Source organism: Bombina bombina, chromosome 3, assembly GCF_027579735.1.
Source record: "Bombina bombina isolate aBomBom1 chromosome 3, aBomBom1.pri, whole genome shotgun sequence".
NCBI lineage: Eukaryota > Metazoa > Chordata > Amphibia > Anura > Bombinatoridae > Bombina > Bombina bombina.
Genome location: NC_069501.1, coordinates 366,647,423 through 366,663,214, shown reverse-complemented (window position 1 = coordinate 366,663,214; position 15,792 = coordinate 366,647,423). Strand labels below are relative to the sequence as shown.

At 34.4% G+C, this 15,792-nt stretch overlaps 1 protein-coding gene across 1 annotated transcript in view; it reads left to right on the top strand.

Moving 5' to 3' along the window:
• The window catches only part of EFHC2 (EF-hand domain containing 2), a 206,272-nt gene that overhangs the window by 140,829 nt on the left and 49,651 nt on the right, over positions 1–15,792 (top strand). The window contains exon 11 of the mRNA XM_053704631.1: positions 1,676–1,809. Coding sequence (XP_053560606.1) covers positions 1,676–1,809 — 134 coding nt within the window. The remainder of the gene's footprint in view (positions 1–1,675; positions 1,810–15,792) is intronic.

The window sequence follows — 15,792 nt, the reverse complement described above, 5'->3', positions numbered from 1 at the left end:
TTCATTTTTAATAATTTATATTATTTTTTTTTAAATATTTAATATACTAAGTTTTCATGTGCGCTATCCCAATCATGTTAAAATCTAAGCTGAGACACCTGGGGCCTCATATCTTTCAGCCTTTATAACTTTTTATTGCAATTTTTTGTTCCAATAATTTTTATTATTGCTAATATGAGTCTAACTCTACCTTTAAATGTATTTTTGCTGTATTTTGTGACACTTTTTATTAGAGCGGAACAGTTAACCAGACCTCTGAGGTCACACTAACCAGACTAGTGTTAAATTCAATTGTGCTAGAGCAAACTTTCAACTTGTAATACATGCTCTACTTCTGATGCGCGCAAACACCCGCGATAAACTGCTTATGGCTCACGCGTAACAGTACTCCACTTGTAATCTAGCCCTATGTTGTAGAAACAAAACCACTTACTGGATGGGATGAAAAAGTTACACAGTTCTATTGGTGAACAGTGATAGAAAATCCAGTTCCTCGCACACAATGACCAGTCTGTATTAGAATCAGGACGCTCAAAGTAAATGCCAAAAAATAAGGCTTTTATTCAGTGCTCAAATAAAACTAAAATCAAGATATTAAGGTGTTCAAACGCATTTCGTAAGATTGTACTTTTTCAATGACCCAAATGTTGCATAATTACACACACCCTATTTAAAGGGGAAGACACATCTATGTCATTAGGTATACAATGCACGCATGTGTGAACACAGAATTGCTTAAATCGGTAATTATACTTATACTAATCTATTCAAGCCTGCCTAACCTTAATAATATATATATGTACATGAAGATTTTCACAATATATTCAAATATTTACATATATTCCTTATATATATTATTTGCAAAATCCATATGCAAATATGATGTTCAAATATCTTCTTGCAGTATACTGAACACAAAAAGTAATAGTACAAAAAACAGTTAGTACATCTCATCATATGAATTGTAAATTTGATTTTTACACATGTTAATAACATTAAAGGTACAGTCAAGTCCAAAAAAAACTTTCATGATTTAAATAGGGCATGTAATTTTAAACAACTTCCCAATTTACTTTTATCACCAAGTTTGCTTTGTTCTCTTGGTATTCTTAGTTGAAAGCTAAACCTAGGAGGTTCATATGCTAATTTCTTAGACCTTGAAGACTGCCTCTAATCTGAATGCATTTTGACCACTAGAGGGTGTTAGTTCATGTGTGTCATATAGATAACATTGAGCTTACACACGTGAAGTGACCTAGGAGTGAGCACTGATTGGCTAAAATGCAAGTTTGTCAAAAGAACTGAAATAAGGGGGCAGTTTGCAGAGGCTTAGATACATGGTAATCACTGAGGTAAAACGTGTTTTTCTAATACCCATGTGAAATATCCAATATACTTCCTTTTGGCCCAGTGACACACCCCACACGCGTAAGAAGAGTCTTTTTTTCATCTCAGGAACATTTTTTTTTTCTAAAAAACAAAAAAACTGTAATATCCTAATTTATATGCAACAGAAACAAAAAACATAATAGTAATAGTACTTAAAGGTATCGAAATAAAGGGAAGACGTTTACGGGATCTATATATCTGAATTAGGTATCAGAGAATTTACCCTCTTTACCTCTCACACATTATTTGTAATCTAATTTAGTAACTATTTGTCTATTCTTTCTAGTTTCCTATGGCAGACCTTGGTACAGTTGTAAGCAAAATAAGGAGTATTGTGGAATCCAGGTCAAGAGAACTTAACCAGCTATTTGCAGCTAATGATACTGAAAGCAGGAATGAAATGCAATATGAAACTTTCAGGTAAGATATACAAATCATTTGAAATAATTGTATTTTTTATATTAGTGTCATGTTATGTTATTTAAAATGAATTTTCAATTAATATACAGTTACAGTACCATCCATTTCACACATTTTTCTGGAAAAGCTCAGTTAAGTGTTCATAAACAGAATCTGCTTATAGGCATCTTCATACATCCACTATAAACTCTTTCCCTGACTAAGCAATCACTTGGATCTATCCATAGCCCTTAATCATGCAAGAGATCTGATCATATGCAGACAATATATATATTTATATGACATACACACACTACATCATGTATTCACCTGTGTGAATTCTTCAATATTTAATGCATAAATATAGTTCAGCATTAAGGCACTCACAGGATTTAAAAATATTGTTTCTTTATTAAAGGGACACTCAGGTTAAATTAAATTTTCATGATTCAGATACAGCATGTAATTTTAAACAACTTTCCAATTTACTTCCATTAAAAAAAATGTGCACAGCCTTTTATATTTACAATTTTTGAGTTACCAGATCCTACTGAGCATGTGCAAGAATTCACAGACTATACGTATATGCATTTGTGATTGTGGCATGAAATATACCAAAATGGGCCTAGATCAATACTTTGGGATGTCTTCTAAAAAAAATATATACATGTCAAGGGATATTCAGGTATTCCTGACAGATATCAGGGTTCCAATGTAACTAGCGCTCACACACATTTGTGTATTATAAACTATTCTATATTCATATTTCAGATGCATTTATCAGCTGAGAATCTTATTCTAATTGACCACTGGTCCATGAGAGACCATTTTCACCATTTTATTCCCCCTAGATAATATTTTAGGTTACATGAGCCCAAGAGTGGCTTAATATAACAGGAGAGGGAGTTACATGAAAATATAAAATGAGGTTTCAGTTTAGCATGTTTAGTATAACTATGGAGATATTACTTTAGGTTTTCTCAAAAGAGGAGAATACTCCTTACTTGTGTACTCTTATGTGATAGTATATGTTAAGAGAATGTTTCTGGATGTTTATTGTAACATGTCTACTTGAAGATGTCTTGCCAATGACCTCAATAAAAAATGATTTAAAAACATTTTTTCAATATTTAAACAACTGATATAATTTTTACAAATACATGTGCAAATAATTTTCAGGCTAATCTTTACTTTAAATACAACATTCAAGCAATTATTTATTTAGGCCTAGATTTGGAGTTTGGCGTTAGCCGTGAAAACCAGCGTTAGAGGCTCCAGATTGAGCTCGCATTCTATTGGCTGTTCCGATCTATACGTATATGCATTTGTGATTGTGGCATGAAATATACCAAAATGGGCCTAGATCAATACTTTGGGATGTCTTCTAAAAAAAAATATATACATGTCAAGGGATATTCAGGTATTCCTGACAGATATCAGGGTTCCAATGTAACTAGCGCTCATTTTGAAAAAAAGTGGTTTTGAAATAGCAAAGTGCTTCTTGTATTTATTTCCCTATAACTTGCAAAAAAAGCAAAGAACATGTTAACATTGGGTATTTCTAAACTCAGGACAAAATTTAGAAACTATTTAGCATGGTTGTTTTTTGGTGGTTGTAGATGTGTAACAGATTTTGGGGGTCAAAGTTAGAAAAAGTGTGTTTTTTTCCATTTTTTCCTCATATTTTATAATGTTAGGTGATTTATGCCCTTTATGGATTAAAACCAGACTCTGCATCAACTATGTAATTTTCCACCTAAGTTACAATATGGCAGCACCCACTGCTTTATGGACATTAGAATGGTACTCTCGTCTATATATTTGAGCAACCACAATATAAGCATTATCCCTCGCTTCACATAAAACTGCCCAGTCTATGTACTGGGTTTATAACCTAGCAGCTCTTTGTCTGCTATAAACCACAACGTCTTACATTTGTGTATTATAAACTATTGTATATTCATATTTCAGATGCATTTATCAGCTGAGAATCTTATTCTAATTGACCACTGGTCCATGAGAGACCATTTTCACCATTTTATTCCCCCTAGATAATATTTTAGGTTACATGAGCCCAAGAGTGGCTTAATATAACAGGAGAGGGAGTTACATGAAAATATAAAATGAGGTTTCAGTTTAGCATGTTTAGTATAACTATGGAGATATTACTTTAGGTTTTCTCAAAAGAGGAGAATACTCCTTACTTGTGTACTCTTATGTGATAGTATATGTTAAGAGAATGTTTCTGGATGTTTATTGTAACATGTTTACTTGAAGATGTCTTGCCAATGACCTCAATAAAAAATTATTTAAAAACATTTTTTCAATATTTAAACAACTGATATAATTTTTACAAATACATGTGCAAATAATTTTCAGGCTAATCTTTACTTTAAATACAACATTCAAGCAATTATTTATTTAGGCCTAGATTTGGAGTTTGGCGTTAGCCGGGAAAACCAGCGTTAGAGGCTCCAGATTGAGCTCGCATTCTATTGGCTGTTCCGATCAGCCAATAGAATGCGAGCTCAATCTGATTGGCTGATTGGATCAGCCAATCGGATTGAACTTGATTCTGATTGGCTGATTCCATCAGCCAATCAGAATATTCCTACCTTAATTCCGATTGGCTGATAGAATCCTATCAGCCAATCGGAATTCGAGGGACGCCATCTTGGATGACGTCCCTTAAAGGAACCGTCATTCGGCTAGTTGGCGTCGGGAGAAGAGGATGTTCTGCGTCGGATGGAAGATGATGGCTCCCGAAGAAAGAAGATTGAAGATGCCGTTGATAGAAGACTTCATCCGGATCATGGACCTCTTCAGCTCCCGCTTGGATGAAGACTTCATCCGGATCATGGACCTCTTCAGCTCCCGCTTGGATGAAGACTTCAGCCGGATCATGGACCTCTTCAGCCCCCCGCTTGGGCTTGGATCAGGACATCGGAGGAGCTCTTCAGGACGGATCGGTGAACCTGGTATGGTGAAGATAAGGTAGGAAGATCTTCAGGGGCTTAGTGTTAGGTTTATTTAAGGGGGGTTTGGGTTAGATTAGGGGTATGTGGGTGGTGGGTTGTAATGTTGGGGGGGGGGGGTTATTGTATGTTTTTTTTTTTTTTACAGGCAAAAGAGCTGAACTTCTTGGGGCATGCCCCGCAAAGGGCCCTGTTCAGGGCTGGTAAGGTAAAAGAGCTTTGAACTTTAGTAATTTAGAATAGGGTAGGGCATTTTTTATTTTGGGGGTCTTAGTTATTTTATTAGGGGGCTTAGAGTAGGTGTAATTAGTTTAAAATTGTTGTAATATTTTTCTTATGTTTGTAATTATTTTTTTATTTTTTGTAACTTAGTTCTTTTTTATTTTTTGTACTTTAGTTAGTTTATTTCATTGTAGTTATTTGTAGGAATTGTATTTAATTTATTTATTGATAGTGTAGTGTTAGGTTTAATTGTAGGTAATTGTATGTATTTTATTTAATTAATTTAATGATAGTATAGTGTTAGGTTTAATTGTAACTTAGGTTAGGATTTATTTTACAGGTAATTTTGTAATTATTTTAACTAGGTAGCTATTAAATAGTTCTTAACTATTTAATAGCTATTGTACCTGGTTAAAATAATTACAAAGTTGCCTGTCAAATAAATATTAATCCTAAAATAGCTATAATATAATTATAATTTATATTGTAGCTATATTAGGATTTATTTTACAGGTAAGTATTTATCTTTAAATAGGAATAATTTATTTAATAAGAGTTCATTTATTTCGTTAGATTTAAATTATATTTAATTTAGGGGGGTGTTAGTGTTAGGGTTAGATTTAGCTTTAGGGGTTAATACATTTATTAGAATAGCGGTGAGCTCCAGTCGGCAGATTAGGGGTTAATTATTGAAGTTAGGTGTCGGCGATGTTAGGGAGGGCAGATTAGGGGTTAATACTATTTATTATAGGGTTAGTGAGGCGGATTAGGGGTTAATAACTTTATTATAGTAGCGCTCAGGTCCGCTCGGCAGATTAGGGGTTAATAAGTGTAGGCAGGTGGAGGCGACGTTGTGGGGGGCAGATTAGGGGTTAATAAATATAATATAGGGGTCGGCGGTGTTAGGGGCAGCAGATTAGGGGTACATAGGGATAATGTAAGTAGCGGCGGTTTACGGAGCGGCAGATTAGGGGTTAATAATAATATGCAGGGGTCAGCGATATCGGGGGCGGCAGATTAGGGGTTAATAAGTGTAAGGTTAGGGGTGTTTAGACTCGGGGTACATGTTAGAGTGTTAGGTGCAGACGTAGGAAGTGTTTCCGCATAGCAAACAATGGGGCTGCGTTAGGAGCTGAACGCGGCTTTTTTGCAGGTGTTAGGTTTTTTTTCAGCTCAAACAGCCCCATTGTTTTCTATGGGAGAATCGTGCACGAGCACGTTTTTGAGGCTGGCCGCTTGCGTAAGCAACTCTGGTATCGAGAGTTGAAGCTGCGTTAAATATGCTCTACGCTCCTTTTTTGGAGCCTAACGCAGCCTTTATGTGGACTCTCAATACCAGAGTTATTTTTATGGTGCGGCCAGAAAAAAGCCGGCGTTAGCTACGCGGGTCTTTACCGACAAAACTCCAAATCTAGGCCTTAGTGTTTAATGTCCCTTTAATAAGATAAAGTCACCTAAACCCTATAAAACCTCACATTAGTTTTAATATAATATTATACGACTTGTCTCTAATTTGCAGTAGTCTTGCAGTACCATACTTATTTTTTTTTTTTATAATATTTGCATGAACAATATCCAGGAAAACAATACTAATATAATTTTTTATTAAAAAAACGTACAGTTTAGTGCTTCTATGTTTTTTAGTTTGAACATTATAGTATATAACTCATTATGAAAAAAACGAATAACATAAAGGTTAAAAGGTCCCAAATCCCAAAATATCTTCATTTAGAACATTGCGCTGACAAGTTTATTTTGTCAAAATGATTTAGTAAACCACAAGCTGAACTAATCATCATCAGAACCACCTCAGACTGTTTTTATAGCTGAACTTCCTAAGTACATAACTGTGTTTGCAGTATGATATATAAGCCCTGTCTAAAATGTCATCACTTCTCCATATATGACCTGCTACCAACACTTGTTGCTGCAGTTTGCTTTTGTGACAAATGATTAAGTATTTGGAAGTATTACTGACGCAATGTAGAAGTTAAAATGTAGTGTCCACATTTTCATTTACCAGCATTTGCAAATTATTTTGAACATATGCACCTTTGAATTAAAACATCAGTATTTTCTATGCAAATTGTAACTTAAAGGGATATAAATCCCAAAAATTTTCTTTTGTGATTCAGACAGAGCGTACCATTATAAAAAAGTTTCCAATTTACTTTGTTCCCATGGTATTCTGTGTTGAAGAGATACCTAGGTAGGCATCTGGAGCACTGCATGGTGGGAAATAGTGCTGCCATCTAGTGTTCTTGCAAATGGATAACATTCTTGCCAAACTACTGCCATAAAGTGCTCCAGAAATGGGCTGACTCTTCAAAAAAAGATACCAAGAGTACAAAGAAAATTTGATAACTGAAGTAAATTATAAAGTTGTTTAAAATCGCATGCTGAATCATGAAAGAAAAGTATTGGGTTTCATACCCCTTTAACAGTATGATGACAGATCCTGTATGCTGATTTTACAGAAGAAGGCTGACCCATCAAATTTGCTGGCCTTTATTTTGATGCTGATCATGTTTAGGGTAAAATCTGCGTTTCTCGCTTACAGTTTAAACACAGTTGTACCTAAATTGAACCAATGTATATATAGAAAAACCTATATTTCTACAGTTCCTTCCAGCAAGCTCCAATTGAGTGAATGTTCCACTATTTTATGCAAATCTGATATCCTTTGAAATGAGAAATATGTATTGCCCCAAAACACTTTGGCCCAGATTATAAGTGGCAAGCTAATGCCAGCGCAGGAGATGATAGCAATATCGATGGACTGAGCTAAAATGAGTGCACAAATTGATATTACAATCCATGGTAAAACAGATTTACTAGAGAAGGTTTTGCGTGGCCAACAATGCTCGAGTGCCCCAATTACTTTCAATGGTTATCACGACTGAGATAAATGTTGCTCATATTACAAGTTGAAAGTTATAGGTTGTAGTCCAGCGAAAGCCCAATTATCGGTAGAAGAATTAGTGCGGCCTGAGACCTGTAAGGTTTAAAAAAAATGTTTCACAAAACACATATAAAACATATTAAAATAAAGCATAACGTCTTCTTACTGGCTGGGTCCCCTCCTCCACAGGGTTTTGAAAGGTTATTACTGATAATAATATATTATGCTTAATTTGTGCTTTTGTATATGAGGTATGTGTAACCATGTTCAATGACTTAAAATTTAGCAGAGATGGAATTCTTTGTCAAATGTAAATTATACACTGTAAAACTCAATAAAAACTTTTGTTCATTAAAAAAAAAAAAATAAAGCATAACACTCATATATATACAATTAATAAAAAAAACGTTTATATTGAAACAAGTATTTTAAAAGAGTTAACAAGAGATATGGAAGTCAATCTATCAATGGCCCCTGATGCCCCTGTTTCCGTGCGAGCATTCAGGCTCGCTGGAAACAGCAGTTATGAAGCAGCAGTCTTAAAACCTCTGCTCCTTAACTGGCCCACCTGCTCTGAGGCTGCGGATATCAATCCACCCTATCTCATACGATCGGGGCTGATTGACACCCCCTGCTAGCAGCCGTGAATCTGCAGTGGGCGGCATTGCACAAGCAGTTCAACTCGATGTCTGTCGGACATGATTTGCTGAGCGGATCATGTCGGACAGACCGATGATAAATCAGCCCCATGGTATATGGCAAGGTGTTGGACTGGAAAGTCAAAAACGTCAACGTTTTTAATTGATAATAAATAAAAAGGAATCTTTTATATAAAGACCCAAGCGTGCCCTTCAATAATTGAATTTTTCAAGGATATAAAATAATAATGCACCTGGCACAAAGAAGAATTATACAGATATGTATAGAAATATATATTTAAAAATAAAAATAATATTTTCTTCTAACTGAGATAGCTCAGTCCTGATATCCGAAGTTCTGAAGTTAGCTCACCTGAGTCTTTTACTCGCAAAATATCTTTTTACTTTCAACTTGTAATACCAGAGCTAACATGAGTGCGCTAATGTTTTACCTTGAGCGAAGTTAGCGCTCATGAGTTATAAAAATGTATTGCTCCACTTGTAATCCAGGCCTCTGACAATAAAATGAATGGCAATGAATATTGTCCGTGCCTAAATAAATGCCCAATAATGCACCAGTGGCCTTTTTTTTTTTTGGACAGTTTTTACTTATTAAGATGTATTGCGCTCTACAAATAACTGATAATAATAACAATTGCCATTAACACTTCATAATAATTCACTAAAAAAACACTTTAAAAATAATATTTTATTTCATATTAAGTCATTGAGTTTAATATATAATTAGAAAGAGAAATGTCACTTACAATGTCAGCTGCAACTTGTGACATATGAACCAACAATACTTTTTTATAAAAAAATAAAAAAAATACCTGGTATGTGCAATAAGAATTTCTCAGGGTCATTTCTCTTCATCGGAGTAGCAATGCAGCTCTTTTGAATAGCTTTCACATTCTTCTTCAGTAAGACCTTTGTATAGTTATTTTAAATTCAACTTGGCTCACTTACAAAGACAAGTACCTCCTTTTAAGTTTCCAGTTTTCTTTTTCTGTTCTTTGTTGGCATCGTGTACGTTTTGTAAGCCTCATATTGTGCTGCGCTCAAGTAACAGAGTAAAAACATTGTGCATAGAGTACGGAACATATCGTTCTATGCACATTTGCTTTAGATTCCAGCACATTTGCAATCAATTTAATGTTTAAAGAGTAGATGATTTATTATAAAGACAAATGTATTTTTTTATGAGTTTAATTATCACTTACTGGAACATAAATGTGATTTTCTTTTTTCTTTTGAGAATTTCACCATGACAAAGATTATTAATTCAACCGTTTTGTTTGACATAATGTCAATGTTATGGAATCATGTGGCTTTGATTAGTGCGAGGATGTGCAAAAATGTAATTTATTCAAGTTAAATTCATTTTATGATATTATTAATACATTTGTTATAGGGGTAAACAAGAAAATAGATTGATAAAAAAAATAATGAAAAATAAATAAAATAAATATAGATAGTACAGACTAAACAAAACAAATTTATGTGGAGGAATAGAGCATTGCTCTGAAGAGTTTATAATCTACATCTATAAGTGGATCACACACACACACACACACACACAGAAGTGACAAAACACCCCTACTTTAAAGGGACAGTCTAGGCCAAAATAAACTTTCATGATTCAGATAGAGCATGTAATTTTAAACAATTTTCCAATTTACTTTTATCACCAAGTTTGCTTTGTTCTCTTGGTATTCTTAGTTGAAAGCTTAACCTAGGAGGTTCATATGCTAATTTCTTAGACCTTGAAGCCCACCTCTTTCAGATTGCATTTTAACAGTTTTTCACCACTAGAGGGTGTTAGTTCACATATTTCATATAGATAACACTGTGCTCGTGCACGTGAAGTAATCTGGGAGCAGGCACTGATTGGCTAGACTGCAAGTCTGTCAAAAGAACTGAAAAAAGGGGCAGTTTGCAGAGGCTTTGATACAAGATAATCACAGAGGTTAAAAGTATATTATTATAACTGTGTTGGTTATGCAAAACTAGGAAATGGGTAATAAAGGGATTATCTATCTTTTAAAACAATACAAATTCTGGTGTAGACTGTCCCTTTAACATGCTACCCTCCTCCATGCCTCTGTATTACGCTAGCTCACCCTGTTCACTACATACAGAGTGATCCCTTCTCTGCAATTAGAACATTTATCTCTGTCCACATCTAATATATATATATATGTGTGTGTGTGTGTGTGTTTCTGGCAGTTATATTAGTAATTAATTTTTTAGTTGACGTTTATGTTAAATTGTATAGTTTTGTTTCAATAAATAAAGTTTACAGAAATTTGCCGACTTTTTAAAAAAAATATATGGTTCTTAATTTGAACAGGTTGTCTACCCCTTTATAACAATTCATATATAGGTAAGCATAACATTCATTATCAAAATGATGACTTTATGAGTTAGGTAGTTATAGCATGCGTTAAACTCACAAACATTTAGACAAGGGTCTACTCCCTATAAATAACCCAATTTTCTTTATCTGTCCTGATATGAGCACTGTGAAGCCTATTAATAAAATGACCTTTACAGTCATATGTAAAACTAGACGAGCTAGAATAGATGATCTAATATACATTAATAATATTGTTTAACATATACTAATGGGGCCATTATTAGCTGCACACTTAAAGGGACACTAAACACCTTGATATTTGTATATACAATGTTTAGTTATAATTAATGAAACATGCAGTTTAATTTCATGTCATTTATCTCTGAAAATTGAGCAATTTCTAACTCTCAGAACTTGAAATGCACCTTGCTGACTTCTCAAGACTACTCTGCTGCATATCTGTGCCTAATTGGTTTTATCAGATAACAACTGCAAAGTAATGCATTTTATAATAACTCTATGACAGTGGTTAGCTTTGTTGTCTGAGGACTAAAGCCCATATTGGCTTCTCCAAAAAAGGCAAATGGTGGTTGGAGTTTGGCAATTGAAAAATAATTGCAGTAAAAAGGATTTTAATTTGTTTTAAAATTGGCTGATATGTTCTAAGTCAGTGTTCCTCAACCGTGACCCTCAAATACCCCCTACAGGCCAGGTTTTCATTATAACTGAACTTGAGCACAGGTGAAATAGTCAGCTGATCAGTAACCATGGTAACTAACCTGCTTTCACCCATCAGCTGATTATTTCACCTGTGCACTAGTTCAGCTATAGTGAAAATATGGCCTGTTACTTGAGGACCGCAGTTGAGAAACAATGTTCTAAAGCAATGATAAACAATAATGTACATAAATATTGCAAAAATACTATGTCAATTACAGAGCACCGGCAGTTTGTGTGAAGGTCCTAATTTAGGCGATTGGTCCTGCTATCTATTCTTCATCTATTTATGCCCTGATTTATTTCAATGAAACCAGGGACTGTTCAAGCCTTCACCAAGAATTCTTATATTTCAGCACAGACCACTCATCTGTACCTCAGAGTGCCAAGTTTGTACCTAAACCATCCACCTCTGAAATAATAGTGCTAGACGTGCGAACGGGTCAAACTTTTCAGTTTGCCGGATTCCTTTGTTATGAATATTCAAAATACTTCATATTTTGAATATTAGGCGCCCACGTTGTCGGGTAATCTTCTTGTTCTAAACAAAACAAATACCGGCCATTCGTGGAACATTTACATCCGTTTTCATTAAATGACTGTACATGTTCCACAGCTACAGGTTATAAAGTTTACCTGTAGCGACTAAAATACTTACCTAAGCTAGCTTGAGAGCCGCGCTAACCTGCTCTTCTTCTACACAGAGCTCTGGACGCACTTACAGGAGGCTTAGAGCAGCGACTCCCAGGGTCTGTAGTAAAGGACCTTCTGCTTTAAATGGATATTAAACCCAATGTTTTTCTTTCATGATTAGAAAGAGTATGCAATTTTAAACAACTTTCTAATTTACTTATATTATCTAATTTGCTTCATTCTCTTGATATTATTTGCAGGAAAGCATATCTAGATAGGTTCAGTAGCTGCTGATTGGTGGCTGCACATAGATGCCTCATGTTATTGGCTCACTCATGTGCATTGCTATTTCTTCAACAATGCATATCTTAAAAATGAAGCAAATTATATAATAGAAGTAAATTGGAAAAGTATTTAAAATTGTATTCTCTACCTGAATCATGAAAGAAAAATGTTGGGTTTAGTGTCCCTTTAAGCCTTTTGTTAGTGTGGCCGAGGGCTTTCTAAATTAGAGGAGCAGGAAGTGAATGAATACTGCAGAATTCTGCATTTTTCCTTTGTTTTCTTTAAATTTTGTGAGTACCTATCTGGGGGTTAGACTTAGGCTTTTTTTTTTGGGGGGGGGGGTAGTTTTTTTTAGATTAGGGATTTAATGGGCCTTTGAAAAAGAGCTGAATGCCCTTTTAAGGGCAGTAAAAGAGCTGAATAATAGTTTAGGATTTTTTAGTGTTAGTTTTTTTTTATTTTGGGGGGTTTGGTGGGTGGGGTTTTTTACTGTTAGAGGGGGGACTCAGTATTTTTAAAGGTAAAAGAGCTGTTTAACTTAGGGCAATGCCCTACAAAATGCCCTTTTAAGGGCTATTGGTAGTTTAGCATTAAATTAGGGGGTGTTTTTATTTTGGGGGGCTTTTATTTTCATAGGGATTACGTTTAATTTTTTTATTTTTTGATAATTTGGTTTATTATTCTATGTAATGTTAGAATTTTTTATTTTTTGTAATCTTAGATTAATTTAATGTTAGACTTTTTTATTTTTAAGTAATGTTAGCTTTTTTATTTTAATTGTTACTAACTTAGTATTGTTTAATTCAGGTAATTGGGGTTAAATTAGGGGGTGTTAGGTTAGGGGGCTTAGTAATTTAATTAGTTATTTGCGTTGTGGGGGTTTGGTGGTTTAGGGGTTAATAGTTTTATTAGGATTATTGCGTTGTGTGAGTTTGGCGGTTTAGGGGTTAATAGTTTTATTAGGATCATTGCGTTGTGTGGGTTTGGCAGATTAGGGGTTAATAGATATATAAGGTTTGTTGCGATGTGGGTTAATGGCGGTTTAGGGGTTAATAGTTTTAATAGATACTTTGGGATGTGAGTGAATGGCAGATTAGGGGTTAATAGTTTAATTAGGCATATAGCGTTGTAGGGGGGTGTCGGTTTAGCGGTTAATACATTTATTATTAGTTCCATTGTGGGTTTGATGGCGGATATAGGGGTTTTATGTGTCGGGTTTATTTTTGGGAGGCGGGTTAGACTTTTACGGGAGATTTGACATTTTTTTTATTTTCATAGGCGCCGTTAGTTTCTAAAGTGCCGTAAGTCAATGGGGACTCCATAAATTTATATTTACGCTCATTTCTGGACATCGCTAGTTTATCCGATTTACGGCACTTTATCAACTTCCAGCGCCGTATATGTGATACCCCGATGTGCAAAGTGAAATTACGGGTGGCGTGGATTTCAGCAGTTGCGCTGAAGCTTGCACCGCATATGTAATCTCACCCCTAATGCCTATATTTCATCTTGCCTCCCCAGCTTATTAAGACTGTTATAAAATTTGACCAGTCAGTTGTATCTTGACTATAATTGTTATGGTTTATATTCAATTCTTATGTACTTAACAGTGATTTCTCCTATCTGTGACATCTCATACTGTACTATTGCATTATTGTTTTGTACGATCCTAAATGCTCTAATAAAAAAGTAGCGTTAACCTCATATTTCACCTCCACAGACTTTTAGTACCTGGTTATTATAAAATTTTTGGGATACATTTAATAATTTACTATATTTACATTTAAATGTTAGTTAACATTATAACTCATGGGTTTAACATACCCCACCTTATTCATATCTAGAGGAGTTTTGTACATATCTGCATCTGTGTAAACATTCCACTTCTCCCAATCTAGATCACACATAGGCCTAGAGTTATTAAGCTGTGGAGGCAGCTGTGATACAGGTTTGCTCTTGTAAACCTTTAAACTGGTAGTTAAGAAGCAGCAATCATTAAAACTGAAAAAACATGCAAAGCACCAAAGTATGCCATGAACTAGTCCTAAAGCCTGTGTACATGGGCCAAAATCCCCATCCACTTAGATCCTCTCTCTCTCCCTCCTTCTCCATCCCTGTCGCTCTCAACTCTTTTTTTTTTTCTGTAGTGCAGCGGTCCCACCCGCTTCAACCACCCCCGTGCCCCCCCTTGTGCGAGCCGCTCCCTCTCTGCTGTCTGATCCTCACTGACTGTTCCTTACTTATGGCCAGGTATGTTTGTCTCGTGCTGCAGTCTCTACTGCACATGAATGCATGGGACAAACATACCTGGCCTTTTATAATATAGGATGCTTGTTAAAGGCACATTCTAATGCAAAAATGGCATAGTTTTTAATTTACTTTATTTATCTATTAAGGGTTCGATTTTAAGTGTTGTGCTAATTATATTATTATATTGAAATATCTCACCCATGCTAACTTCCATTCATATTACAAGTTGAAAGTAAGCACGACTGCACAAGTACAAATTAAATTTGCGCTCATCGGGTTAGCGCAACTCAAGCCTTCATGTAAAGGGTTAGTGTAAATTAAAAGTTGCACCAAACAGAACATAAATATAATTAAAATAAACTCCTATATACAATTCCAGCGCTACAAAATTTTGTGGCGGTATACAAATAAATGCTAATAATAATAATATCTAAAAAAAAATATTCACAAAAATAAAAATGTATATGTCAAGGTATTTATGTGGAAAGGGTTATAATGGATATATACATAATGTCTAAATATGTACGTATAAATATAAGTGTGTGTGTATACATGTGAATTTATGTGTTTATATGTGTATATATGTATATACATAAATTTTAGTAGTCCAGTATTTGAATATCAAAATAACAAGATTATTGCAGTATTTTTATTGGACTAACATTATATGATAAAAGACAAATTTTCGAGAGAGTGTCCTCACTTATTCAGGTTTGATTAGTATTGCTTCAGACCTAAGGAAGAGAGGACACTCTATGGAAAGCTTGTCTTTAATTATATAATGTTAGTACAATAAAAATGTATCACTGCATACTGCAATACTAGTGTTATTTTGTATATACATACATATATGCACATATCAACACATACATACACATGTATACACATATATACATATGTATATATACTTTGGAGCCCTTTCCAATCAAATACCTGAAAACATGAAAAAACTTTTTTAATCAATTGTAATATTTAGCAAGGTGTTTTTTATTTATTTATTTATATATATATATATATATATAT